Here is a 27,724-nt window from a genome sequence, read left to right as displayed (position 1 = left end):
TCTCTAAGCTTTAACTACAGCCAAAATTTGCATCTGAATATTAAGAAAACCTAGATAAAAAGTAGAAATAATGCTAATTTAAATAATTGTATAATGTTAGGTATCCTTTTGAAGAATGTCAAAATTTCTAATGTGATTCTTTCACAGACATATTCTCTTCCCTTTGCACAATAAATTAGTGTTTGTCTACTTATAAATGCTCAAGAAAGTTAAGCTGAATGGACTTCAAAAGTGTATAAGTTCAACTGCATGAACTCTTAAAGCAGATCCTCCTATTCTGAATAAAAATAATAGAAATTCAGTTGACCTTATTTCACTTCCAAATCAGCTTTAACACCACATCAAACATTAACCTTCTTGAATATCTTCACTGAAACGAAGCCGAGTTTAGAGAGAAATGGCAGTTGTTTAATCATGCACCTTTGCATAACAGTTGTAAGCAGGAAAAGATCTCCCTGAATGCACATCTCTATCACAGGGCAGTAGCATTTTGTCATGGAAAATTTAATTTATAAAAGCTACAGGACTAATGTTACTGTTTTTCTTACAACTGTACAGTTTAAAATTGTTAATGACAATTTCAGCCTTGAGGTTTTTAAAAATAGTTATTTATTTTCAAAATTCATGTCTCATAATGAGTTATCACCTCATTCTCATTAGTCCTTCTGAAAAAGTTCCAGAAATGCAAATACTATAAATATGCCAAGTCAGGAATGGTTACTTAATACAAAATATATTTTACTTAAAATAATATATGGTTTTTCCTCTACATCTTTAGTGAGCATTAGCTATATCACTTGTGTCTAGTGTAAAAAATTAAATAAAAATCAAATGCCATAGTGGTGTTACATTGCCCTGGTGACCCCCCAAAAAGATGACCATGTGTTGACAAGCTCATGCATCGAAATATAATTCTATGATGGCATGAAGAAGAATGTACAGTGTGTAAACTGTTGCCATTGCCAAGAGAAGTCTTGCAGGAGTGATCACTGTGAATCTTTATGAGAAACATGCTGCTTGCAAGCAGTTCAAAAGCAGCTCCAGCACCAGGGTTAGAGCATACAGGTATCAGTGGTGCTGTACTGTCCCTTACCCTCAGAGGTGACACTGAATGCCAGCTGTTGATGTGTACAAGCTAGCCAGACCTGAAAAAGCTAAATGCAATCATGTTTGTCCAGTTGAGACACTCCTCAGTAGCAGCCACCACCTGGATCATTTACTTCAGGCTGAACAACAGGCCAGGAAATAAGATGGTGACATCCTGGATTTGAAGGGCCACTCATATTGACCAACTTTGGGCATATAACTCAGATTGCTGCTTTTCCATAAAAGACTTACTTTCTCTACATCGATTACAGAGCGAGTCCACGGCATTATCTCTGATACAGCTTTTATCTAGGTAGGGTGGTATGAATAGTCATTCACATACTAGCATCACAGGCACAGATCAGTTGGAAAGTGAAAGCTATACATTTGGACATTCCCCTGTAAACACAGAAGCCAAAGAAGTCCTTGGTTCTAAGCAAGGTTATGAGTGCAGTATCTCTCTAACATTCAAAAAAGGCTAGCTGGTTGAAAGCAATGGAGGGATTACAAAGGGCAGCCCTGAAATGTTTTCAGGCATGAAGAGACTGGATCTAAAATTATTTTATGAGAATTTCCTCACTACAGGAAGCACAGTTAGAGGCATCCCTGTTGACAGATGAGAGTCAGCAGGGGCAGGACAAGTTCTGGAGCTCAATGACCCATGCAAAGGCAAATCACTGCCCTCCTCATAGGCAGAAGAGCTGCTAAAGCTCTCAGAAAAACAAAACCACCCCAAACAAACAAAAACAAACAAAAAAACCCAACCAAACCAACCAACCAATCAACCAAAAAACAAAACACAAACAAAACCAACCAACCAATCAACCAAAAAAACAAAACACAAACAAAACCAACCAACCAGCCAAAACCCCCCCACACACACAACACCACACACAAATCAAAACTGTGACACTACCCCATTTAATTTCTAGAAAAATAATTTCCTGACAGGGTCTTTCCTTCTATTTTCTTCAGCTGTTCAACTCACAAACTCTTTTGTCTCTACTGAATTCTGCTGCAGCCAAAGTAGTGAAACTCATTAGAAAAGCAGGTTGTTTCAAACCCTGAATGAGTGAAGCTGCTACTACACTGATGAAGTTTTCACAGTATGGTCTGCGCTGTATTTGAAAGCTTGTATGATCCTTTCAAAAAGGCTCATCCTCAGAGTTTTGTAACACTCTGTGAAACACTAAAGATCACATTTTCTGTAGCTGAGCAAAAATCCTGCACTTCGTCTCAATGTGCAGACATGAATTTCTTCCGTTAGTTAATTATTCCCTTTGTAATTTTTGATTTATTTATTTAGAATATTTATCCTATTTTTCTTTGATATTTTTTGCTTTCCTCCAAAGTTTTCATGTATTATCCCACCTAGGAGGTAATGAATTGTGATATCCCACCAAACCTGAAGAAAAGTAAATTTGCTTCCCACAACACCACAAAAAATAAAGTCAGTGGTGTCAGAGATAAAAATAAAATGTTTTAATTCATCTATTTTTAATTGCACGTTTTATTCTAATCTAAACTCTAACATTTAATAGAAAATAAAGGAATGTTAGTTTTTAAAGCTTTTATTTTTTAGTCATAACTGTTACTCTGCTTGCATTTAAACTTCTAGACAAATGCATGCTGTTACCCACGAATTAGAGAGAAAAGAGTGCTAAAATGTCTATATTAAGTATGCAGTCAGGAAACAGATCTAAATCTTTGTCAACCAACCTCAATTTTACTTTAAAATGGGATGAACCTTGAGTATGTACCATCTCCTCAGCCACTACAAATTCTTGAGATACTCTCTGTACTAACAGCCATTTACATAACTATTGAACAGCTCTCACAGTTATTTCACTGGAAAGGCCAGGCTGCCCTTAACTGTATTTAATTCATATTTTATACCCTTCAGTATTTTTAATAAACTTCCTGAAGGTCAAAAATAACATAATCTAGGAATGGATTTTACTCTTCTTTTAAAAAAATTACTCAATAACAACTACCACCTCCTTTCTTTCATCCCATTGGAATTCCAATGACTCAAGCCACATTTTCTGTAATGTCGGTAAGAGATGCCTATTCCTGCAAAAGTCTTTGTCTTGAAAGGTCCCTTGGTCTTGAACAGCACTGTGCCCAAGAGACTGAAACCCAGAAGTTAAAGTCGTTCTCCCCTTTGAGGGTGGGACTCATCTGACTGAACCATTTCTCCTCCTGGCTCCCTTCACAAACAGTGGAGTCCAGCCCTCCAACACTCTCACCTTATCTAAATCAGATACCTGAAATGGGCAGGATATCTCCTTGTAAGAACCTCTTTCTCTCCACTAACTGATAAAAGAAAGATTACAGATACAATTGTCTGAAGTACAGACATCAAACATGAGATATATCTCACCCTGTGTCAGAAAAGCTGCTGATCTCACCAGACACACACAAATCATTTTAAGGAGAGCATCTGAGAGAGAATGTTATTTCAGGTCTGTTTCCTTCAAATATGATTCATGGGAAGGCACTAAGTGGTTTCTTGCAAAGAAATGAGTAGAAATAGGGAAAAAAAAAAAAAAAAAGAAAGAAAGGAAAAAAAGAAGTAGCAACAGCATTGTTCTACCAAAAATAATCTTGGAAGAAATTATCTGATACAAAGGAGGATTAAGTTATACTGTTCTGCACATTTAGTTCCTATTCTGTAGAACAAATAATTCACTATACTGGACACATTATTCGCCTGGAGCTTTCCATGCATAAGGTTTAAGATGACTCAATGAAAAGCAATAAAAAGCACTACCATTTATCTGTATACTCCTTCATAAATTCCCTCTCAGCCCTGAAAAATGGGGGCACAGAGTCACAATGGTTTCAGATCCGCTATGGAAAGAATATGTAAAATACATCATCAAGTGAGAGCCTTCCAGTGCAAGAGAAATTGAAGTGAATGACTACAGCAGCATTATCCCTCACAGACATCAGTCATCTGGACAGAGGCTGTTGGCATAAAACCAGGATATGTTGGCTCAGTCAGTTTGGAGAAAGAATTTAACATACTCCTGGTTTCTCTACACACAACCTGAAAAAGGCAGAAAAGGCTCCAAAAAACTGCACAGCCACACTGGGATGAGCTCACGTGAAGGGTACGCCAAGCTCTCTTGCTCCTCTGTGTGGTTCTCTAACATATCAAAAGCAGCACGGACACAGCCTCATGCTCAAGCAAGTCAAACCAGGCAAAGCCTGTTTCTCAATCTGCAAGTAGACACCTACATTGAGAAAGAAGTGAAGCCTTCTCTTTCACATTTCCTATTAGTTATCTTAAGCACCTTCTCTTGCTTCCTGCTGTTACTAACTCAAGTAAACCAGTTGTTGTAAGTCCCCGTCCTTTTTTGCTGTTTAGCAAACATGAGTGTCTAACATCAGTTGATGAATGGTGTCCTCTGTACTTTCCACTGGGAAAGGCAGAGAAACAATCACTGTTAATAATGTCCATGATTAATTCCACAACAGCAAGAAAAGAAAGATGAGGACAAGGCCTTTCATATTAAAAAAGATAACAGCATTTAAAAGAAGATGATGAAAATGGGACATGACAAAAGGCCAAAAATGCCCCCATATTCTGTGCCTGACATTGTGCATGTGAATCCCAGCTATGACATGGTGCCCAGTGCCACAGTCACCTGCTAGAGGCACCTCTTGTCCCTGGGATGTGTCCTCTTCAGACACATGCTTTTCATTTTCCAAACACAAAATTAGACAAGGTTTTAGTTATCTCAATTGCCAAAATTTATTTTTGATCCATTACAAGGACCTTCAATGTTTTCTCAATTGAAGTCTTTTAAAAGGAAAATAAATCACAAAGGCTTAGAAATTAACTAATTTGTGCCTCCAAAAATTTCAAGTCCATGTTAGACATAAATTATCATTCCTATGACTCCCCAAAAGGCTATTTTTTTCAAAACTGAGAGACACACATGATGAAGCTTTTCTTCGCCATCTTGCACACTTTTGCTTTCACTGCAGTGACATAGGTGTTTTCTCTGGATGAAAAAGAATTGGAAAGAGACTCTTCTGTGTGATAGTGTATGTTTATTACGATAAACAAAACCGAAATTGAATTAAATTACACTATACTACCAAATTCATCTAAATTACAAATAAAGAACTTCATGGTATACAGTTTTATAGTGAGGAAAAGTCATTCAAAATCTAGTCCTCTTTACAGGGACTTGAAAAGTAAATTAATAGAAGGAAAATTGACTTTATTTTCTGAATAGATTACTCCAGCGTGTATCTGCCCTCAGTGAAAAGTACACTGCTGGAACAAAATCATGGTTCAAGCAACTTTTATTTCTCAATCAAAAACATTTGAACGTAACAGTAGGCTTTGAAAATAATCAAGAATGACAAAGCTCAAAGTGCATGCTGTTTTGCTGAACCAAACTTACTGAAGTTTTCATTTAGAGCTAATCAGCAAAATGAAGCCATTTGGACAACAGTGATTTGAAGTATGTGAGAACAGTGTCCCAAACACTGAAAGTGAAGTCTGATGAGAAGCTCCGAAGATGCTTGGTTTTGCATCATATTTTAGTATCTTAATTGGGATGAGCATTAGGAAGAAAATGCTTCCGGCAAATGGAAAGGAATGACCAACCATCCCTTGTGTCCTGGATGAGTTCACTTTTGTCTTTAAGCATGAGTAACTTTTTGATGCCCTTAAGGCCTCCACTGAAGCTGGAGATTCCTAACACAAAGATAGGGCAGATCTAACCAATCTACATCTAATTCCATATAGAAAAAAAAAAAAAAAAAGTTCTTGAAAGAATCTTCAAACATATTTTCTTCAGAGAAGCAGGCGCAAAGTGTTTTACTGAACTACGAAAGACCAGGCACTGAATTGAATACAGAATCCCTTTTCCCTTCAAAGGCAGTCAGATTAGCCCTGCATGCGTCATTGCAAACTTTCGGTTGAAATTCATCAGTAAGCCAATGCTGCCAATGTGTAACAACCTTCCAGTTGTCACTGGGTCCAGAAATGAACAAAGCCAATTGAAAATCTTTAATGGAGGAATGAAGGGGAAAAAAAATACCAAGCCACTGTTCTTTCTCTAGAAGCATTCAAATGTTAGGAATTATTTATAAGTGAAAATGTGAGGGGAAGGAAGGGAATGAGCTTTCAAAGGAGTTTTTATGTAAATAAAAGCTGGACACAGCTCTGGAATCTGAGGTGTGAATTCCAGCAAGAATAAGAGTTGAAATGCAAAATCAAATCCTCAGAGATTAAAAGTCAGCTCAGTTTAACATATGTGTACAGAATTCAGTACAGGACATTTAAAATCAAAGGCATGTATCACATTAATATTAAATGGTCTCTCTTCTTTGTGATCGTAACCATTATTTATTAAATCAGGAGTATTGACACTTGGACATTTTCTCACTAAAATGTCTTCCATTGGAAAACTGATCCATGGAAACCTAAATTTTTCGTGGGAACATACAGATCTGCCTTGGCAGGTTTCCCCTGTTACACATGGAATTACTTATTACAGTACTCATCAAGGACCAGAATGGTCCAAAGCTCAGTACCCAGCAAGACCCAGCCTGTTCTCTGCATGATCCAAATAAACTCCAGGCTTGAATCCCAGTGTGCCTGAGCCTAAATTGGACTTCTGACTACTACAATGCTGGACCCTATGGGAGAGGGTTTGTGCTCCACTTAGCATGAATAGCTAAATATCTATTGAAGCAGGGAACTGAATGTGTGTCTCTCACATTGCAAATTAACTCACTGGCCATCAGAATACAGATTCAATCCAATTCTCTCCTGCTGGAGCTTGTAAGTTTTGTGATAATTAGACATTCAGGGAGACAGTGTGAATGTGCACAGTATTTTGATATTTATTGTATTGGGAAACTGTACACTAATGCCCATTTATCACAGCAATGCCTGAGAAAATATGTGAAGGCAGTGAAGTATTATCTCCCTTCTCACAGATGAGTTACTGACTACTGTCACATAAAACATTTCTTCTCAGTACGACCTTGGGTAAGACAGTGGTGGAGCCAGACACACTCAAAGGAGACACAGCGAGACACAAAATCCTGTCCCATCCTGCAACCACAGTTCCTTTTCATCTTATATTGACAGCGTTGCTCAAGATAGGATGATAGTTTATGTAGATATGAAGGCACATGAAGCCCAAAGTATAGAAAAACTCAAAACATGTGAAACCTGAACTAGTCAAACATAAGTAATAGAAAAAAAAAAAAAGTTTATGAACCAGTAAACATTCTTGTTTATTTTTCTAATTACTACAGAGAAATTGTATGCTATTTACATTGAAGAATAAAACTACTTTTTTACTTAACATGCAGTTACGTTATTTCTTGCCAGAGAAACAAGTATGACTGAGCAATAACTTGCAACAATTAATAACACTAGAAGAATAAACTTCTTCCAAGTGATGCAGAATACCACTCTCTGTAACAATGTGAAATAATCAGACAAATAATCCTGTGGATTTACCATACTATTCGCCCATTGTGAGCATCTCTCCTTCTACTGAGGAAAAATGGATGTCAAGGTCATGGAAAAATAAATTATTTTTATGTACTCATTTTGCAGTACATTGTGTTAACTGAAGTACAAAAAATAGTACGAACCAATGTTCCATGTCTTGCTGTGGTAGGCAGCCACTTTCTCAATATTTTACAAATGTTTAAGGCAAAATACTTTTTTTTTTTTTTCCTTTTTTAACTAGCAAGATTCTGCCTGATTATACTTGACACAAACATTACCAATTATTGTTTGGCTATTTTTACAGGCTTTATTTAAAATAATAAGAGAGAGAAAACAAAAGAAAAGAAATAAAAGATCTTGCTTGGAGATTACTGAAGTACTATAAAGGGATTCCTGTTTCTCCAGTTTGCCAGATACAGATTTCTGTCCTTAATAATAGATTCAGACAGGTGTTACCCCCCCAAAAAATGAAGTATATTCCCAGCATCTGGGCTATTAATGCTGAACAGCATCAGGTATAAGGCAGAGTGCATCCCATTTGAACCACTTTCCTCTTGCCAGTGAAACACACATAACTAACTCCCTGTTAAATATGAATGTCTACTGAGTTGACTTAAATCTTAAAATGATTTGTTCCAGACCTTTTTTCATTTTCCAGTTTCTTCATAAATCTGCGATAATACATTGTGCAGGAAGAACATGCAAAATACACTTTAAACATCAAACTGTATCTACATTATCCACTAGGCTAGATATTGTGTCGAAATACTGAGTGGGTTTTGCATGGAGCACTGACACACTTTGTGATAAACTCCAGAGATTTAAGCTTTTACCAAAAAGGCACTGAGACAGCCAACTATGCTGACTTATCTGAACCAATATTTATATTAAGTGCTGAGATATATTTTATAACTATACACTGAGTCTCACCAAACTCTTAAAAAAATATGATCACTGACTTAATACAATAGTAGAAATAGGAGGATCCTACAAGGAAATACAAACACTTACCTCTTGATCACGCATTGATGTAAAAGCAACTGTGTACTCTGCCAGGCTCACGTCATTCACGAAGTTTTTCACCTCTTCATCAAATGCAGAGGTAATAATTCCTCGCCTGTGCAATTCACTAAGCATCCTGGCAATGAAGCTGTTCCTTTCCTGGCACTTTTGGGTGAGGCAAGCCAGCTTAGCCTGTGTGGCATAAACAAATACACACTGATTTCATGTCCTGTTGCAACTGCAATAGTGTATTTCATATCTGATTTGCAATTTCACACATTTTGACCCAAAACTATAGATTTCATTCCTGTGTTCCTAAGCCATTAAGTGCCTCTGCACCCTGCAGTAACAATACATGTGCACAGGTAAAATGGAAAGAGATATTCCCTTTCCATGCACAAAGTGACCCTTTTGACTGGCTGAGGAGCACCCACAGCAATAATATCAGCAAGCCCTTTCCTGAAGCTCAGTAGCCAGCAGGTAAACTGGGGCAGCTGCAGAAGGCAGGCAGAGGCACAGAAGGCAGCAAACAAAGGAATACACCTTTGTGTAGGTCCTGTGCTGGCTTTCAGGAAAATACAGTACCTTCAGAGGAGCTAGTGCCAACTTCTCTTCAGACTTTCTCTTCTGAATCTGTTTTTCCTGAAAGGTTGAAAAACATTCTGCGTTAATTTATTTGAGCTATTTAAAAATACTGTAGCAGTTTTTTGCTATTAGATTTAGACCTGACTTTCAAGGTACACACTTTGCATATTCGTGTGGCCCTGTATCACGAGCAAGATGAATAAGGACCTGGTTGTACATGGATAGGCCCCAGCACACAAACACTGCCCCACTAGCATTAATGTATTACCAAATGCTTTTGGTTGAGTGGGGTTATTTCATCAAACTGCATCACATTAATGACTTGGTATTCTTCTTTATGCCCTCATATTCCCATTTTCTCCGTGAGTCTTCCAAAACACTCTTTTGGGGAAAAGTTTTTCCTTCTCTTTCTTGTCTATATTATGTTGCAGAATGCAAGAAACGAGGGATTTTCTGAATGTGTACTCCATGGCAGGCTCTGAAAAGTGAACATTGACAACATTCTACTGGCAAGATCGGTGCATGGCCTCTATTAGGAGGTGAGCCAGATGACCTAGTCTATACCTTATGACTAAAATATTTATTATTAATAGGAACATTGCTTTCTGATTATGCAGAAAAAAATACAGTATCCTGCCAAGTAAAATCAGTTTCTGTTACAAATCAATACAGTATTATTTGGCAATAAAGTACAGATTACTTTGCATTTGTTTTGCTTGACAATTTGTATTTCTATAAAGCTTACAATAAGTATATTATGTGCATCAAAAAGAAAAAAATCTCCTTTTATGAGAATTCAGTTATGCCGAAGATGTCGCACAGTCCTCAGCTAATAGATTGTGGGCTTGGGCAGGAACATAGTAGATAGGACAGGAAAGACTAGCACAGAGGGAACAAAGAAAAAGCTGGCAATAGGTCCCTGCACTGGTGGCATTAAATTCTGATGAAGCATGGAGCAAAACACTTTTCCAATGCAACAGAACAACTAGGAATTGCCAATTTATATGGATAACACGTCACCCTATATGCACCTGACATGCATCATCTATCATTACAGACAGAAGAGAGTACAAAAAAATTTCGCCATCACTATTCTGCACCTCTTAATCAAAACCTGAGAGAAGCCACTAACCCTCTCTACAGGACTGGTGTAAAGCAAATCACAGCACATGACAAAGGTATAGAAAAACAAACAAACAATCAAACAAACACAAAAAAGCCACAGAACCAATGATAACAATTAGCAAGCAAAACCTCAAAAAAAACTTAAAACTGTAGAACAGGTGGATTTACTGTGGAGGAAGTAGGATGAAACTTGCACTCAGTAGGGAGAAGAAAATAATCTCTCGTATTTCAGAGGAAAGTCAGAGCAGAGGCATGTTCTACACATCACATCATAGTATGAAAAAGACTATTGGGGAAATGTAACTTACTAGTTGTTTCATAGTATGATGGTCAATTCCAATTTGGCTTACATTGTGATTATTATCTCTTTTTTAAAAATAGTTTCCAAAGAAGTAGGAAATAAATTCCAGGTAAAAAGTTCTAGCAGGAGTTTATTTCCACCTAGGAATTCAGCAGTTTAAGTCAAGCTGAGAGCAGTAGCTTTGCTGTCACACTATGAGGCAGTAGGCTTTGAAAATGTTAATGCTTGTACCTGCTCTGGTTTGCCAGGTGAAATACAATGCAAATGTGTAAAAATTGTTCATGTACATGTACTTGTGTGTACATAGGGGCTCTCACCAGAATAACTATTTTAATTAATAAAAATACAAACCACATGCCAAACCGAAAATGTATTAGTGAAACTCTTTATGAGTAACCCTAGCAGCTGGATTTAAAAAGTTGGAAAAAAACCTACCAAAATTCTACCACTTGCTCACTGTTTTTCCTAATCTGATGCAGTGCAACAAGAGAGTCAGGAATGTTAAAAATCCTGACAATATAAGCCCAGGAGATTGCTCTGTAAAGCACTGCAGCATCACTTTGCGCTATGCTACAGAGATTATGGCAGAGACTGACAGCAACTTTTATTGTAGTTTACCATCTTTCCATAACACTGACCACCCAGGAAGTTTCCATCTTTTCCTTATTTGTCTAAAGTCAGGGACACTTTTATATACCTGCAAACCTTTTAATTATCCTCAGACTCATTCCCAAGAAAGAAGACTATTTTGGTTCTCTCCTTTGAGAAGCAAGATGTGGAATCTGAAGTCTAAGCTCACATTTGTCCACCCACTTAAGCACACAGAAAATGGCTTTATTATACCTTTTCACATAGCTGAGCCTGAAGGAGTTCCACTTCATTCTGCAAGTCATGAAACTGATTTTGTAATGCAGTCTGGTCTCTGAGCTGGGCTTTCAAGGTCAGTACTTGCTGCCGTAATCGCTTATGGGCAATTTTGTTCTCCTCTATTTCCTGGCCATCTTTCACAGTGTACACAGGCTAAAGAGCAAATTTAAACAGATTTTCAAATTAGAAAATGTATAATATAATTAAAATATTTTCAAGCATAATTCAGAACACAAAACCTCTCAATCAATACATGTACCGACCTGTACATTAAAAAAAAAGGTGGATATAAAACATATTACTTCAAACATTCATAAACATATTAACATTAATACCTTGTACTAATTTTAAAATTGTTTATGAGCAAGCAATTCTCAGTCTCTCACGAGAACAAGTGTAGGACTGGGATTTCACCACGCTCCTTCAAAGTAAGTATTGTATTATACCCATTAAATATATGGGAAAACTGGGGCACGAACAGACTACATGACCAACCTAGGGTCACACAGTAAGTAAGAACAGAACTCAAAAGTCCCCAGTTTCCTGTTCCAACTGCTATATAATACACCCTTTGTCTTTCCACATATATTTATCTCAGCAAGCAAATTCTACTCTCCCAGTTTTTGTTTTTGTTGGGTTTTTTTTGAAGATTATTAATAAAAACTAATCAGACTTAAAAATTTCAAAAATATTTTTAAAAAATATTTATTATATTAAAATGCAGGGACAGTGACATAGAACAAGTGGAAGGAGGAACTTCTGACTTTAGCTCCTCTTCCCCCGCTCTCTGTTTTGATTTGTTTTTAATTTTGTGCAATATATTGAAAGGATTAGTGAGAGCTTTAGGCTGATGGTTAGCATCATAAGGTCAGCTCCTAGAAGTGGTATTATTGGATTAAACCAAAGTCTAAGAATAAAAGTGAAGAAAGTCTTGTGAAAAACATTTATGCTGTTATGAACTTATAGTTAAAAAAAAAAAAAAAGAATCGATACACAGAGTCTAAAAAGATTAGACGTTTCAGTGATAAAGCTAAAAATTCTGGTCAGATATATGATATACTGCAGAAAGACCATATAACCTCCTATGCACAGCATTCAAGGAAGTCGTGCATGCTTTGTACCAAACTTATTGGCTCCCTCTTGTGTTAAGAGAGAAGAACAATAGCAATTGTTGGACACATCAAGATTGATTAGATCAGGTTTTCAGTGATAAAATCCTGAGGATGAGTCTGAGACATGGTATTTTGCACATCTTCTTCTTTCTCACACAAAACATACGTGAAATAAAAAATGGAAACACTCCCTGACCACGAGCCAGCACTGTGCACTTGTGGCCAGGAAGGCCAATTGCATCCTGGGGTGTATTAGAAGGGAGGTGGTTAGTAGGTCAAGAGAGGGTTCTCCTTCCCCTCTACTCTGCCCTGGTGAGACCACGTCTGGAATATTGTGTCCAGTTCTGGGCCCCTCAGTTCCAGAAGGACAGGGAACTGCCGGAGAGAGTCCAGTGCAGGGTAACAAAGATGATTAAGGGAGTGGAGCATCTCCTGTATGAGGAAAGGTTGAGGGAGCTGGGTCTCTTTAGCTTGGAGAAGAGGAGACTGAGGGGTGACCTCATTAATGTCTACAGATATATAAAGGGTGAGGGTCACGAGGATGGATCCAGGCTCTTCTCAGTGACAACCAATGATAGGACAAGGGGCAATGGGTACAAACTGGAACACAGGAGGTTCCACTTATATTTTGAGAGGAAACTTCTTCACAGTGAGGGTAACAGAGCACTGGAACAGGCTGCCCAGGGAGGCTGTGGAGTCTCCTACTCTGGAGGCATTCAAGACCTGCCTGGACACCTTCCTGTGTAACCTCATCTGGGTGTTCCTGCTCCGGCAGGGGGATTGGACTGGATGATCTTTCAAGGTCCCTTCCAATCCCTAACATTCTGTGATTCTGACTGAAGATGCTTAGAGGAAAAAGGGGATAGAAATAATTTCAAGGTTAGCTGAAAAGTCTTTATGAAAGCTCCTTCCAGAAGATTATTCAATAATTCATTTTTTTTTCATAAAACACTTCATTTTGGTGGAAAACCTAAAAACTTTATCAAGACACAGAGCCACCTGAAAATTCAAAAAGCTTTCACTTGCAGAAAAGCCAGAATTTCTGTGATATAGATACATTCCAATGAGACTTTCTCTCCCTCATGTGAAAGGAAGATTTCCTGGATTTGAGGGATAAACACTTGAGGTGTCCACAACAGTTACAGACTTTGGCTCCTCATTAACCCACACCACTTGCTCACTTGCAGTGGAAGTTGCTCCACCAAATATTCAGCATCACAACTTCATTTTGTGTGTCCAAATCTAGTACTCAGGGCAACTAAAAGCAAAGGCCAAATACTGGAAATACTGGAGACTTCTCCAACCACAGAAAAATAAAGGCAGAGGAAAATGGAAGGGAAACACCTTTCACTAAGGCCACCTGAAAATCCATACCTTGGAAATGGATTCTGGCTAGAAAGAGAAGGACAAGAGTCCTCCTCAAAACTGGAGATGTCACTAATGACCATGTAGAGCCCAGACTACCCTGTAGAGAGATGGTCTACCTTGCATACTATCTGCTTACTTTCAAGTTTATAGCTGAAGTGGTTCTAGGTACTCTGTCCTTGCTTTAAATCTATTGCCAAGAGCAATATTGGGTTTCTCTGCATCCAAAACACTCTCTCCAAAAGGATAATCTTTTTTCCATTCATTTACATACGTACCATTAACTTGCAGTGCTGCTTTACAAGCATTTTGTCCCCAGCTTCTTTTTTAAGACGGTCTAATTCTGAGAGAGCTTGTGTCAAATGAGTTTTGATTTCTTCATATCTTGTTTCAGCAAAACCAAGTTCTATGTACCATTTCTGAGCCTAACGGGAAAAATACAAATACAAAATTACTTAGCGTAATTGGTCTAGCAGTAGCATCATTTCTCAATACCACCTTACAACCATGGACTTGAGTCTGATCTCCATCCACATGACAAGTTCTAAATTGTTGTAAATTGATTAAAATAAATGGAACTACACAATACACTATAATTGTATTATAAGAAATGAGTAAGACTTTTAAAGTAAGTCCTATAGAAACATATCTAACTAGAGCTATGCAGAAAAATAGATGAATTTTTAAACTGATTTCTAAATTTGAAGGTATCTTGAGTGTTCTGAATAAAGCTAAAAAAAGCAGTGGTGAATGCACTCACAATTTCACAATTTTCTTTGAAAGCCCTCAGAGCAAATGGAAAATAAGATGTTGTCAACTAGGGGAAAAGAAGTCTTCCTGAGAAATGTCAAAAATGAAAAATGCAGTGGAGGGAAAAAGAGCCCTCCGTATGTTCACCTTTATATTTCTTCTAGGACGCATTTTCTGTACTTACACACACCACCACACCAAACAGACTGTAGATCAGCTGGTTGCCTGACCTCAAACTCCTTCCCTCATATGAGAGATCATTGCTTCTCCCTTCTGAAAGCAAAGGCTTCATGTTCCTACAAGTAAACTGGGGATGTAGCTGTGACATACAACTTCCTTGTCACACCCAAAAGGATTAGAAGGACCCAAGTTATTAAGATTAAAAAAATAATAATAAAAAAAAATCAAAGTATCTCTTTCATATCCGTATATCAGGATCAGAAGTCCTTACACAGGAGGTTCCACTTAAATTTGAGAAAAAACTTCTTCTCAGTGAGGGTGACAGAACACTGGAACAGGCTGCCCAGGGAGGTTGTGGAGTCTCCTTCCCTGGAGACATTCAAAACCCGCCTGGACGTGTTCCTGTGAAACCTCACCTAGGCGTTCCTGCTCCGGCAGGGGGATTGGACTGGATGATCTTTTGAGGTCCCTTCCAATCTCAAACATACTGTGATACTGTGATACCTAACAACCATCCAAACACTCATCCAAATCCATTCCTTCATTCCAGTTGCCACACCTAAAATCTGGGAAGTCCTACAAAGTAACTGCCAAAGAACAATCATTTTGGCACCCACCATGTGTAATCCTACTGCTCTTTTACACACTCAACACACTTGTCATTGCCAGTGGCAGAGTTTGGGTGGTGTTTGTTATTGCATGAAACTGCCCCACAATTGCATGCCTGCCACAAAGGCAATATGTTCTCCTTAGATAAGCATAGAGTGGAGACTGTTCAATAAAATATAGAAATGCAAAAACTAATGCATGTGGAGAGGCAAAACACTGAAAGCTTCCTTGGTGTTAAAACCACAGACTTACTTTACACAGGCACAGAACTGGACATCCAAACAAGTCTCCACATAGGTGGTGTTGGACTTCATGTTAACTACACAGATATTGAGAGATAGGGCAGGGTGCAAGCTCTGCACCGTCACTGGATATAGTGAGATCCATTGACAGTGTCAAATTTTACATTATTTTTCCTCTCATTCAAAAACTACTACTGCATTCAGATTTGCCTTAATCCTCCTGCTTATGCAGCCTTCTACTCCTCATTCCTAGCAATGGGGAGGGAAGTAACCTGCTCAGAGATGGCTGCAACAGTTTTTCTGTCTTTACTAAGCACTCAGCATCTGTCAAAGTGTGCTGGAGAAACGCAGCTTCTCCTGAAGTTTCGGCCAACCACAAATTACTGTGCAACTTATCACTTAACTGAAAGATCACAGAGATACATTTTGGTTCTGCAGATCAGCAACTTCCCTATATTGTAAGAGTGTTAAATCCTAGCAGAAAGAATAGCCACATAAGAAAAGAAGAAAAAAAAAACAGATTGGCTCCTTAGAGCTACAGCAGAGTAGGAGGTTACCTCTTTTTTTGATTTTTCTAATTCCTTTTGCTGTATTTGCAGTTCTTCTTTTGCCTTCTCAACTTGCTTTTTCATCACACTGTAGCTTTCAAATGTGCTGCCCTAGATAGAGAACAGAAAGATGTGACTCCACTCCCTCATATAAAATGTCAGGCTGTTTTTTCAGAACAATATATGGATTCATTCTATCTGAATTACTAACAGCATTTGCATAAAATTGAGATATTAGAGGTAAATCTTTCCTTGTTTATTATTCTCAACAAGAACATAGTAATTCCTGTAGGAATTCACCGTGGTGTAAGATTAATGACTACAGTGGAAAAACATGGGCAAGAAATCCACTATAAATAAACGCCCTGTCTATAGGCATATGTTTCATAAAAATCAAAAGAGAAAAAAACCCTAGCTTATTAGAATAGAAGTTACTAAGTGAACATGTGAATACTTTTCAATAATGTGATTGTTTCACAAATCTGAATACTTCACCATTATAACAGAACTTCATGGAAATTAATTTGCTCTACCAGAAGCTTTTTCTTTTGCAAGAACACAAAGAACCTTAAAAAATGCCCAAACAATGTATTCCTCTAAGTATAATTTTTTAGCTTTGTAGCTTGCTGTATCATTTTAAAATTCTCCAAAGCACCTTTCAGAAAAAAAAACTCCCTGATATTTTGCCTTCTATTTCAAAGTCAACTTTAGCACCTCAGATGTCCAGTACATAAGAGGTTACAACATTTTCTATAGTACAAAGTTAATTTAGCTTTATCTTCCAAATGACATTTATATCTCCCACTTTCTTTAGAAGATCCCAGATGATAACATTTCTCGTTGTTATTATTTACCTCTTTTCCAGCATAATAGTTTGAGGGGTCTGTAAGTAGCACTCCTTCAGTCTGAGTTATACCACATGCTGTTTCAACTTTCATTGGCTTAAGACCATGTTGCTGACTTCCTTCTTTTAGTTTTACTATCTTTTCTTTCATCCCCAAACTTTTATATTTTCTCAGCTCTTCGTAGGTGAAACCCAAGGAAGATACTAATTTTTTCAATTTGCTATTTTCTAAAAGGAAGTTTGCATTTGCTTTCTGAAATTCACCAAGCTGTTCTGAAGTTTCTTTCCTGACTCTGTCTATTTCTCTTTTCATTACACATTTTTCCTCCTGTAAATCAGAAATAGTTTGAAAACTACTGGTTTTGCACTCTTGAAGTTCTGAAACCAAAGTCCTGTATTTGTCTTGTTCACGCTTTACCTCTGCCAAACAGCCCAACAAATTTTCTTTTTCATCTTCTAAAAGATATATCCTTTGTAAATTTCCATCTCTCTCTTGTAATAATTCATTATATTTAGCCACGTAGTTCTCTTTGTCTTGTAATAATTGAGCTATTTCTTTGAAGCATTTGCTTCTTTCTTCTTTCAGGTCAGAAAGTAGCTGGAAATATCTCGTTTTCCTTCCATCTAGGGATAAAACACTCCTGGAAAGTGTATTTGATGCAATTGTCAGTGACTCTTTTTCAGAATTCCTACCTTTCTCTTCAAGGCATAAGAAGTTCTTGGAGAAGGTTTCAACAAAACATGTTCCTGGGATCACGGTGTTTTCTTCTGATAAGTTATTATAACATTCACCAGTAACTTCTTTCTCATTAAGTAAGTTTTGGAACGAAACAATGTTAGCTTCCTCTACTGCTAAAATGTATTGAAAATATGCATCCATCTCCTCTTCCAGTGCATGCACCATCTGAGCATATCTCTCATTCTCCTGTTGTAATACACAGACTTTTGTTGAGTAATTTTTGTTCTCTTGCATCAGTAGAAATATCCTCTGAGAACAGAGAGCCACCATTTTTTCCAGCGCACATATTTTCACATTGCGGTCATTGCCAGCTTCCAGTGGTGACAGATGACACGAACACTCATAAAAATTGCTCCCTGACAGGAACAGTTTGCTTAAACACACAGCCCTCTCCTGCACAGGAGACAATATATTGAGTGGATACTTCTCTTCCTGTGACCAAAGAAAATTCTGAGAGCGTGCATATTGCATGTTTTCAGCAGCTATTTTTTGACATGAGGAATTGTTCTCATTTGGCTCACATAGTTTCAGGGTCTGATCTTTCTTTTCTTTCAAGCCAATAATACTGGAAGGGTTTGTTTGGTGAGTTGGTTTCTGAGATTGTTCTCTGTTCTCCATTTTTATTATGTCTTCTCTATTATATACCTTATTTGTATCAGAAATGCAGACTTCTGAGAGGTTTCCTTGTTTATCCATTAGTTCAGCGTTCCCTTCAAAATGCTTCTTAAAGTCTTTAAAATGAACAGATGAATTTTGGACATCCTGTGGACTACTTGGGCTGTCTTTGTCTTCCATTCCTGGCTTCCCAGGCTTGATCAATTCAGTTCTATTTAAAACTTTAGAACTCTCTTCAGGAACATGGGTCATCTGTTGCGGTTGGGCTTTCTCATTCTGTATTTCCTCTCCTTCAGCTTTCTGTCTAAAGACTTTTTTGTGATACTTTCCATCATTAATAACTTCATCCAAAGATTTATTTCCACTTAAGCTTTTTGGCAGGATTTGCTTGTTTTCCCAAGGTTTTTCCATGTGGTATTTTTCTAGAGACACTGTGAAAATTTCAGTCAGAATGTAAGGCATCTTTCCACAAAAATGTGCAGAGGTTTTGTCAGAAAACCCTCTTTCTGCAACAAAGCAGAGGCCATCAGAGCACAGACTGGTATTTGCCTCACAGAAATACAAACTCCTCACTTTCTTCATAGTGGTGACAGCTGATACATGGTAACTTTCAGGTTCTAACAAAGTAAGTTGGAGCTTCTTCCTCATCAAAGCTTCAACCACAGAAACAGGGAACATCTTTGCTGGCAGACTTAGACCTTGTTCTTTCAAGAGAGAAAAGTTTTCTTCATCTTTGGTTTCCTTACTTGTCTCACCATTAGTTAACTTCTCAGAACAAGGGGGAAATAGTCTTGCTGCACAATAACTTGGGGTACATCTGAAGAAAGTGAAACTGTCTTCTAGAGCACCTGCCCTCTTTGTTCCAAGGGTGACCTGGTAACAGCAAAAGAGAAATGTTTCAAACCGAAAAATATAAGCTAAGACATATCATTCTGTGTTGATAATCATAATTATTTTTCACTTCATGCATAAAATATTTGATTACAGATAGATGAGAAAATATTTCCAGATAGAGTTTTAAAATTATTTAAAGATTATCAATGAGTAATGATACAAATGAGGTTCAAATAAGTAAATAATTTTCTTAGTGCACACCTGTATTAATCTTGAATAACATTTTTAGTAGCTATGATTTAAAGCTACTTTTATATTCATCTTTAAATAAACCAACTCTTCATTTTATCTGAAGATTCACAGACTCACTGTGCACAAAGCAGGAAGAATAGTGGTAGCTTTTCTTCTCACCTGCTCAGTCTCAGCTAGACCAACAACTTTTGCAAAGGCACTGGAATTGTGTTCCAAAACTGGTAGAAGTTCTTCTGGTAGCTCCTGCATCTGCTTTAGCTCATCACAGCTAGATCCTGGTGTTTCTGTTATCGTAAAACACTGGACAAGTGTAATGTCACTCCCAGACAGTTACATGAAAAACAAATCCAAAACCATCTAAACAGATGTTTTGAACAGAAAAATATTTTAGTGAGAGTATGCTCAAAACTACCTTCTCTACCAGAGAAGCATACTTCACCAATGATGCAGAGATAAACATGGCATTAAACAAGAAAACAAACTTCATAAGCAAACATAAATAGTAACCTCTAAAATGAGGCATATTTGGGGTCCTCCCAAAAATTCTCAAAACATTTAAAAATGGAAAATACATTTCATTACAGTGCACAGATGAAAACTCAAGGGTCAGACTTCTGGGTTAAAAGCTTGCATTTGCATACATTGAAATTTGCTATAAAAATACCATTAATTTGGGTTGAAGAATTTACCTGATACAATTCGTCAAGATTGGAGATTTCATGTTGTTTGGTCTGAAAAGCAAATTTAGCTGCTGCACAGCATTCCCTAACACTTCAGTGAGGACATGGGAAGTATCTCCTAATTCCTCATCTTTGTAGCTTCTTGGAAGTTCTGGGATTTCTTGAGAAAGTTTATATCTAAATGCTAGTATCATACTAGCAAATAGTTATTTTTTAACCTTCCCAAGATACAGACTCTAGATTAGGAGGCTTTTAGAAGGTATTATACTTTTTAACTCATGCATACCACACAAATCAAATAAACTTTACTTTTTTATTGCACAGACAGAAAAGTAAATATTCCAGTTTGCTTTCATACCAAGTTCTTTAGCACGTAGTAGCACAACTGGAGTTTGAGTAACTCTGCTTTTGGGTGAATCCAAGACTGCTTCCCATTTCAGATTTTGAACGTCATCTTGAATTAGATCTCCATTCTTAATTGGGGAAGGAAAAAAAATACAAATATACATGGTGTTTGTGATATGAAAAACAGGCACATAAATTTCCTATTTTACATTCAAAAGACCCATTATCTCATTATAGTTGCAATTATTCCATAGATTTTTCTTGTTCCAACATTTTCTAGTAAATATCATGGTTTTAAACTTTCCCCTAATGTTTTCTTCATACATTACAAAGACTTAAGCAAGAAAATTTGAGTAAGAAGCATGTTATATGTCAGATCACAGCTGGAACACTATCAAAATAGAGAGTAAATTATATGCTCACAAACAAAGACAAAAGAAAGTTCGATCAAGTGGAGAGTTAGACTAATACTTCAGTGCACAGCTACGAAGACAACTGTTCCTAGGTTGGAAAACTCAATGTAGAATAATAATTCCAAATAAAATTTTCTTTCCCATTGATAATTTAATGGTAAATTATATATTCTGTTCTTGACATTTAACTTGACTCCCCGATTGAATTTGGAAATTGTGACAATTTCTTGTGCAAAGCAGATACCCTTATTGCTTGATACACAACAGGTCACATTTTACATGCACTGTGCTCGTTTCTAGTGAACAGAAGACTCAGATTGCATTTTATCAACAAAACGTATAGTCGAGGTGGTAATCAAAGAAGCTTCAGTACAGAAAACAAACCAACACAGTCATTTTTGTCTTTTTGCACTACTCTGCATCAAATGTTAGCAAAAAACAAACTTGGTCCCTATAGGCTGAGCTGCAGCTTTAAAAATACATAAGGATGGGAAAAGCAATGACTTTAGAGTCTTTAGTCTATAGTGAATCAGAAAAAGCCACTTGATTTTCTACAAGATCACTGGTGAGAATAATTTTGATTCAACCCAAATCAGTTGCCACATTATAACGCTCTATTGGAAGATCTTGACTGGGAGGCATGACTAAAGTGGAAACCATAACACTTCCAAGATTTCTTCCTTCATGTTGCTCAGTAATATTGAAGTTAATGTTAATTCCTTAAAACACACTCATTCTTTTCCTGCAAGTTTGCCTTTATTTCTTCCCAGATATCTTTTCTTTATTGATATGTGGATTCTGTCAAAAGAAAGTTATACAAAATGATGTTAAAGATACAATGCTTGGATGCCAGGAACATCATACTGTGAAACCAAGACCTCCACTGCCATGTGAAACCTATAGAAAGCTGCATTGCTCAGGGTTTCATACTTTGCCTTCACCAATTATTTCAGCAGACTCCTAAATATTCATATCTAGAAACTGCCTGATAATTCAAGACACAGACAAGTGGAAACAGCTGCTCTTTGAGCATTTTTCATTCACGCATAGGTTGCAATTGCAATATTGCAGACAGGATTCCAATACCAAACCTGGAAATTCAAATTTCCAACAAAATTTACATGACTACACTGCTCCCTGAGATGCAGTTCACCTCTACAGTACCAGAAGAAAACACCTAATTGGAAACAATTATAGTGCTTCAAGATGCAATAATGGCTAAGGTTAGTTTTCAAGAATAAGTGATGTGCTTGCCATTTGCATGACATGATATTTACTGAGGAATCTCATACCACATGTATTTCACAGGAGTCTGATTAGCCTGTCTTCACAAATTGCCTTTTCCTGGTTGTGAAATTGCTCTTTCACTGAAAAATGATATATAAGCAGCTTTCCAGGAAAGTAAGAGCAGGAAAGTATTTCTTGTATTGCACACAATTTTTCATTTTTATAGTTGTTGATGGACTATGATGAGCTCAAATAGGATTTTCTTGTAACTATTTGACTTGACTACTACAAGATCAAGGTAATGAGATTGGGAAATTCTATTTTAGTAGGTGCTAGTAAAACACAAAATGAGGGGAAAGAGTCCAATCCAGTTTTACAGTACAACACCAGATGTCTCCCTCCTCCTTTTATGATAGATATTGATATCTTTTCCCTGCCATCTCAAGCCATTTTCTACTAAAAAAATCCAAGTGAGTGGGCAACAGTACCAAAAGAGGAGGAAAAAACAACCAGAAATGCAGAAGATACAAGATTTGATGTTGTTGATGCTATATACAGTATTTAAGGAATAGAGCCTTCTGGGTAGCAAACCAAAGTAAACTGACAAAAATTCTGGACTGCTCATTTATAGCAAAGACTGAGTAACTGAGACTGGGTAACCTCCTAGGATAATACAGCTGTAAATTAATACTCAGAAAAGAAATGGTTACAAAACTTTGTGTAGAGGAAAAAAATAACTTTTTATTAGGGTACAGCATGAAATACTTGCAGGAATTGGTCCTGTGTCTTGAAGACTTTTTGGATTAGTCTCAGGCAATTATTCAGCTGATATATTAATAGCTTGCTTTCACATCTTCAAATAACTCAACATTCACTTTCTCCTCTACTCAGTTTTCTCAGACCAGTAGTAATTCTCCACTACTTCTTCCCTGGCTCTGAAAGCCCTCACTCCTCCTGATTTTAACAGCGCTGTCTCCTCATAGTGCACTTGGTTGTTGTACCTGTTTAAAAATCTGTGCAAGTTCCTCTAGAAATATCTTAAAATATTTTCAAACCTTATTCTTCATTTCCAAGAAAAGTGAACTCACTAGTTAAAGTAACTACAGCAATGGTTCAGGCTAAGTATAAAAATAAGCAACAGCACTCAGTCCTTCTGCCACCTCGGCGCAGGTATGGAGACATGTGCAGGGAGGAACAGCTTCTGAGTTCTCCACAAAGGTCACCCATCTGCTGCCAGTTACTGCAGGATGACCTTACCACTTGTTCTCTCACACGCAAAGAGAACCTCCTGGAGCTTGCCTCTTTGGGACTGCAAAGCCACTAATGGTACAAAATCACCATGTCTGCAATGCTGAATTCAACTACCAGGTTAAAAAACTTCATCTTTATTGCTTCCAGCTTCTACAGACAAAAGATCCTCTCCACCTTATCCTGGTTCTGGAAGTACTCACAGTCTGATTGTCCTCCTACACCAAAGGGCTTTGTTCATGCCCATTACCTCTTGGTTAACTGCAGTTATAATAAAATCAGAAGAGCTCTTGGGATATCAGGTCACAAGCTGAATGGTGTAGCTGAGTGTGAGGCTTAGCTGGTTTAAATTTATTTAACAAATCCTCAGAATAAAAATACACTCCACTTCAGTGCACAAAGAATATAACTTTGTGTGAGTCCTCTCTGTGAAAATAATTGTTCTTTGTCAGCAAATGAATTGGCAGAAGCTGAATGCCATATTTCAGCATATGCAGAGCTTTCCCATGCAATGCTGGAGCAAAGTGCTTGAAGCAAACAAGTCCTATTCAGTGTATTCAGGGCATATCACAATGCTATGAAGCAGCAAAACCATTGAATATCTCAACTCACTCCCAATCATGAATACTGTATCCATTTTCCCTTGTTTACCATTATCTAGAAAATCTCATATACAAGATTTATTGTCAGCTGTGCTTTTTTCTTCAGCACTTGGGCATGAATAACATGCGAAAACTCACCCAACCATATGTGTATTCCTCCACTGAATGGTGTCCACGAGACAGAGGTCTCAGCAGTTCTTCTGGCCTCTACTTCTAGCACCAACTGAGACCTCTTGCCTTGAGTACATCACTTAAAAACTAAGGAAACAAGATTTCTGAAGTACCCTCAACGTGCACCCGGAAAAAGCACTGACACACAATGAAGCTCCAACTACCGATTCCAGTGAGTGTGAATTAGATACTGTGAAGTACTAATCCATTAATAAAGGGAAATAAATGCAGGAAGGAAAAAGCCTAACATTTGCATCTCAATTGCACATCTAACTACAAGTGTAATCCAAGGTGATATAAAGATATAAATATATTTTGCCTTATTTTTGCTTACCAGATCAACACTCTCTCCTCTATTCTCCAGTCTTGTAAATTGTGAGTCCTTTTCTTTCTTCTTTTTAAATTTTACCATACCTTGATCTTTTAAGGTTTTATTTTCATCCAAAAGCTCTTCCATTTTTTCTTGTAGTTTGATTTTAGATAATTTCAGGCTATAAACATGACGGCAAGATTCTTCCAATTTTCTTCTGAGAAAGTCTTCAGTGTCCTGAGAGTACTGGAGCTCAGTCAACAGGTCTGCCTGTTCTCTTCTGTCATACTCCTCTTTTTCTCTGAAAAACTTCAAATTTTGCTGAAGTGCCTCAAGGTGGCTTATCACGTCATGCTTCACATTTTCAATGCAAGTTTTCAATTTCATTACTTCCAGGTCAGAGTGTTTGCAGCACCGAGTCCCACTGAACATTGATTCCAGCTTTTGCTGGAGATACTGCACCATTCCCTCTTCTATCTTGGATGTCAAAACAGCAATATGGGCACTAAGATGTAGGAATTGCTTTTCCAACCTAGATACCTCACCCCGAAGGTAACATTCCCTTTCTCTCAGCACTGCTGTCTTTTGTCTCTGCCTTTGTTTGTAGTGCTCAAAATACTCTGACTGGCTCTTTATTTCATCTTATTTTGTCTTCAGCTGCTCCTGAAGCCAACGTAATTTTTCCTTTTGCTTCTTCTCTGACTTTCCTTGCTTTTCAACCTACAATGTCAGTGAGTTGTATGGTTAACATCTTAATATTAAATCTCTCCTTCCTTTATTATTTTTCTTAATTTTGAAATAATTCTGCCCTTATTTTTTGAAAACTCAGGGATGTCATAAGTAACATTCTTTTAAAGACAGTGAAGCCATGCAAATTAAGAGCAAAACAACCCTGTGGTGGTGTCATTTCAGCCATCACTGAAACTTCTCAGTAGGAAACATACAAACAAACAAACAAACAAACCACAATGTCACCCACCATCTACTACTACATAAAATGCAGAAAGTTTTTAACCACTTTCTTTTACATGTTCTACAGTACATATTAAATGAAAAGAAACCTTTGAACTGGAATCCATACCACCAGCTCTGAACTACACAGTAACAGATATTTAACACTGACAGTTGTGTAGGTCTGAGATGTTACAGGCACAGAAGCCGCAGTTCTATTACAGCAAACAGAACACGTGCTTTCCAGAGTCCAAGATTTTGCCCTTTGCCCTTCACCACACCTGTCGTCTGTCAGCTCCTTTCATGAAACCCCCGAAAAGGGAGAAAGGAACAGAGGTCTTTCGAATCCGTTTGAGAAAGACTTTGCTGTTTTCCTTTGCACCAAAGTATATTTGAACATAGCAACATATAGAGGTGAAAGATGTTGATGAAAGACAGAGGAGTCTTTCATGATTTCCATGCTGCCCTTGTTTTGAGCAGAATAAGACCATCGGTATCATGGAACCATTGTGGCAACTTCGAAGCAATACTGAAGGCACAGGGACATTTCTGTATTTCTTCAAGGAATTATTTAGGACAGATTTTTCAATCTTCAGTGCTTTCCCATATGAGAGGTTCACTGGCAAGGACAGGACAGGAGGAACACCAGACTGAAACGTTACACAAAGTCAGGTAGGTCTGGAATAATACTTTGTTTGGTTAACTGTTGATGGGAATACATGTATGTCTAAGCTTCCTGAGTCTTGAAAAATACATTTTGTTATTAATTAAAAAGCAAAGACTATTGTTTATTCTTATGAGTCTTGCTGCACGTTATGAGTGTCCTGTCAGAGTATTCAGCTGTGACCTAAAATGCTGAGAAAATGAAATGTATCTTATGATAAACAGAATCAAAATATATTGTTTCACTGGAGACTATTTCTGAAAATCTTCCATTTCTTCTCTATTTTCATGGATCCACCCAACGAGCTCTGCAAACTAGGTAGAAATGCCAGTCATGTGTTATCAGCCAAGAGCTGACCTTCCTGATACAAAATATTCATGTGAAGAAGTACTAGCACTCAGCAGAATGAAAGCTTTCTGCTGCAAGGGCTGAGGGTTTCGGAACACGCATGCAGAAGAGGGAGTTGTGAGGGCATGAAATCGGCAGCGGGACGTTCTTGACAATGCAGGAGGTCAGCGTGCTCCAGTGAAAGGTGCTCTGCAGAGGAGGGCTGGCACCAGCAGGGCTTGGCAGAATGGTGGCCCACACACCAATGCATCACAGGGAAGAAGGCAAGACCCAAATCAACCTGGGAAAGCTGCAAGAGGACACAAAACTAAAAGTAGGAAGCTTAAAGTGGTTGCAGCAACAGGTGTGACCCAGCTTGAAAATGTGTGAGCAATTCAGGAGTCAGATGACAAGCTGAGCAGCTGCATTTTATACAGAAAACAGGCTGTGTTAGCTGTGTTATGCTCTTGTGTCGTATATGGCAGGGAATAAAAAAATAGAACCTTTATTATGCAGCCAGAAAGATGAAGTCCAATCTAAGGAGAAGGAGTACACTGTGTGGGTTCTGGGGAAAAAGAAGGAAGTGGGAACAGATATCTCAAAGATTCAGAGCCCAAATGAGAGGAATAATGGTAGTGTGGTCAAAAATATTGGATAAAGAGAAAGTGGGGAAAAAAAGACCAAAAAGTTATTCTGATTCCTCTGGTTGTAGAAAAAGAGATGATTTATTGCTTAGAAACAGAGAGAACGCTGGAGATGAGACTGACTTACAAATTATTACCACAAAGAGAAGTTAAACTAGGTCATTTGAAACAGTATCTTCCTTACCAAGTTGATCAGGTCTTCCCGAATGTCTCGCAGTTTCCCTTTAACACGCATATTTGCATTTTCAACCTGGTGCAACTTCACATTTAGTTGATCAGTCGTCACCAGAAGTGTTTTGTGTGACCTCTCCAGCTCATTCATCCTGTGATAGTGAGAAAGAAGATCTCTGCTAAGTAAATACCACACAGTACAGTTCTGGGTGGATAAGCAGTCATCAGCAATGCATCAATTTATCTTTATTTTTCCATTCTTCTCCCAACAGTAAAATAATAACAAATTGTTGATCACTAATAATAAACACCTAATTCTTAACAAGTCTGCTGGGGTTTGCACGTTACACTGGAGACTCTCAAAACTGCTAAAGATGTCCATGTTCACTTTCTCACTTCTGGCTTTATATGAAAACCACAAG

The 27,724-nt window shown here is 37.6% G+C and overlaps 1 protein-coding gene across 11 annotated transcripts in view; it reads right to left on the bottom strand.

Moving 5' to 3' along the window:
- Positions 1 to 27,724, bottom strand: part of JAKMIP1 (janus kinase and microtubule interacting protein 1) — a 230,294-nt gene that overhangs the window by 48,143 nt on the left and 154,427 nt on the right. For 4 of the 11 annotated variants that reach the window (XM_071808566.1, XM_065836054.2, XM_071808567.1 and 1 more), the window contains 2 exons: positions 27,316 to 27,454; positions 25,010 to 25,265 (listed from right to left, as the gene is read on the bottom strand). Coding sequence is in view for 7 of the 11 variants with exons in the window: in XM_071808562.1 (XP_071664663.1) it covers positions 8,591 to 8,773; positions 9,167 to 9,223; positions 11,436 to 11,612; positions 14,215 to 14,361; positions 16,275 to 16,376; positions 17,120 to 19,336; positions 19,709 to 19,833; positions 20,588 to 20,702; positions 24,570 to 25,010 (3,564 nt within the window). In the remaining 4 variants the exon portion in view is untranslated. Of the gene's footprint in view, positions 1 to 8,590; positions 8,774 to 9,166; positions 9,224 to 11,435; positions 11,613 to 14,214; positions 14,362 to 16,274; positions 16,377 to 17,119; positions 19,337 to 19,708; positions 19,907 to 20,587; positions 21,786 to 24,569; positions 25,266 to 27,315; positions 27,455 to 27,724 lie in introns of those variants that run through there. The other 7 variants (XM_071808562.1, XM_065836048.2, XM_065836046.2 and 4 more) reach the window with 5 other exon arrangements.

This window comes from Patagioenas fasciata, chromosome 4 (genome assembly GCF_037038585.1).
Source record: "Patagioenas fasciata isolate bPatFas1 chromosome 4, bPatFas1.hap1, whole genome shotgun sequence".
Classification (NCBI taxonomy): domain Eukaryota; kingdom Metazoa; phylum Chordata; class Aves; order Columbiformes; family Columbidae; genus Patagioenas; species Patagioenas fasciata.
The sequence above is the reverse complement of the archived record's forward strand: the minus strand, read 5'-3'. Positions and strand labels throughout refer to the sequence as shown.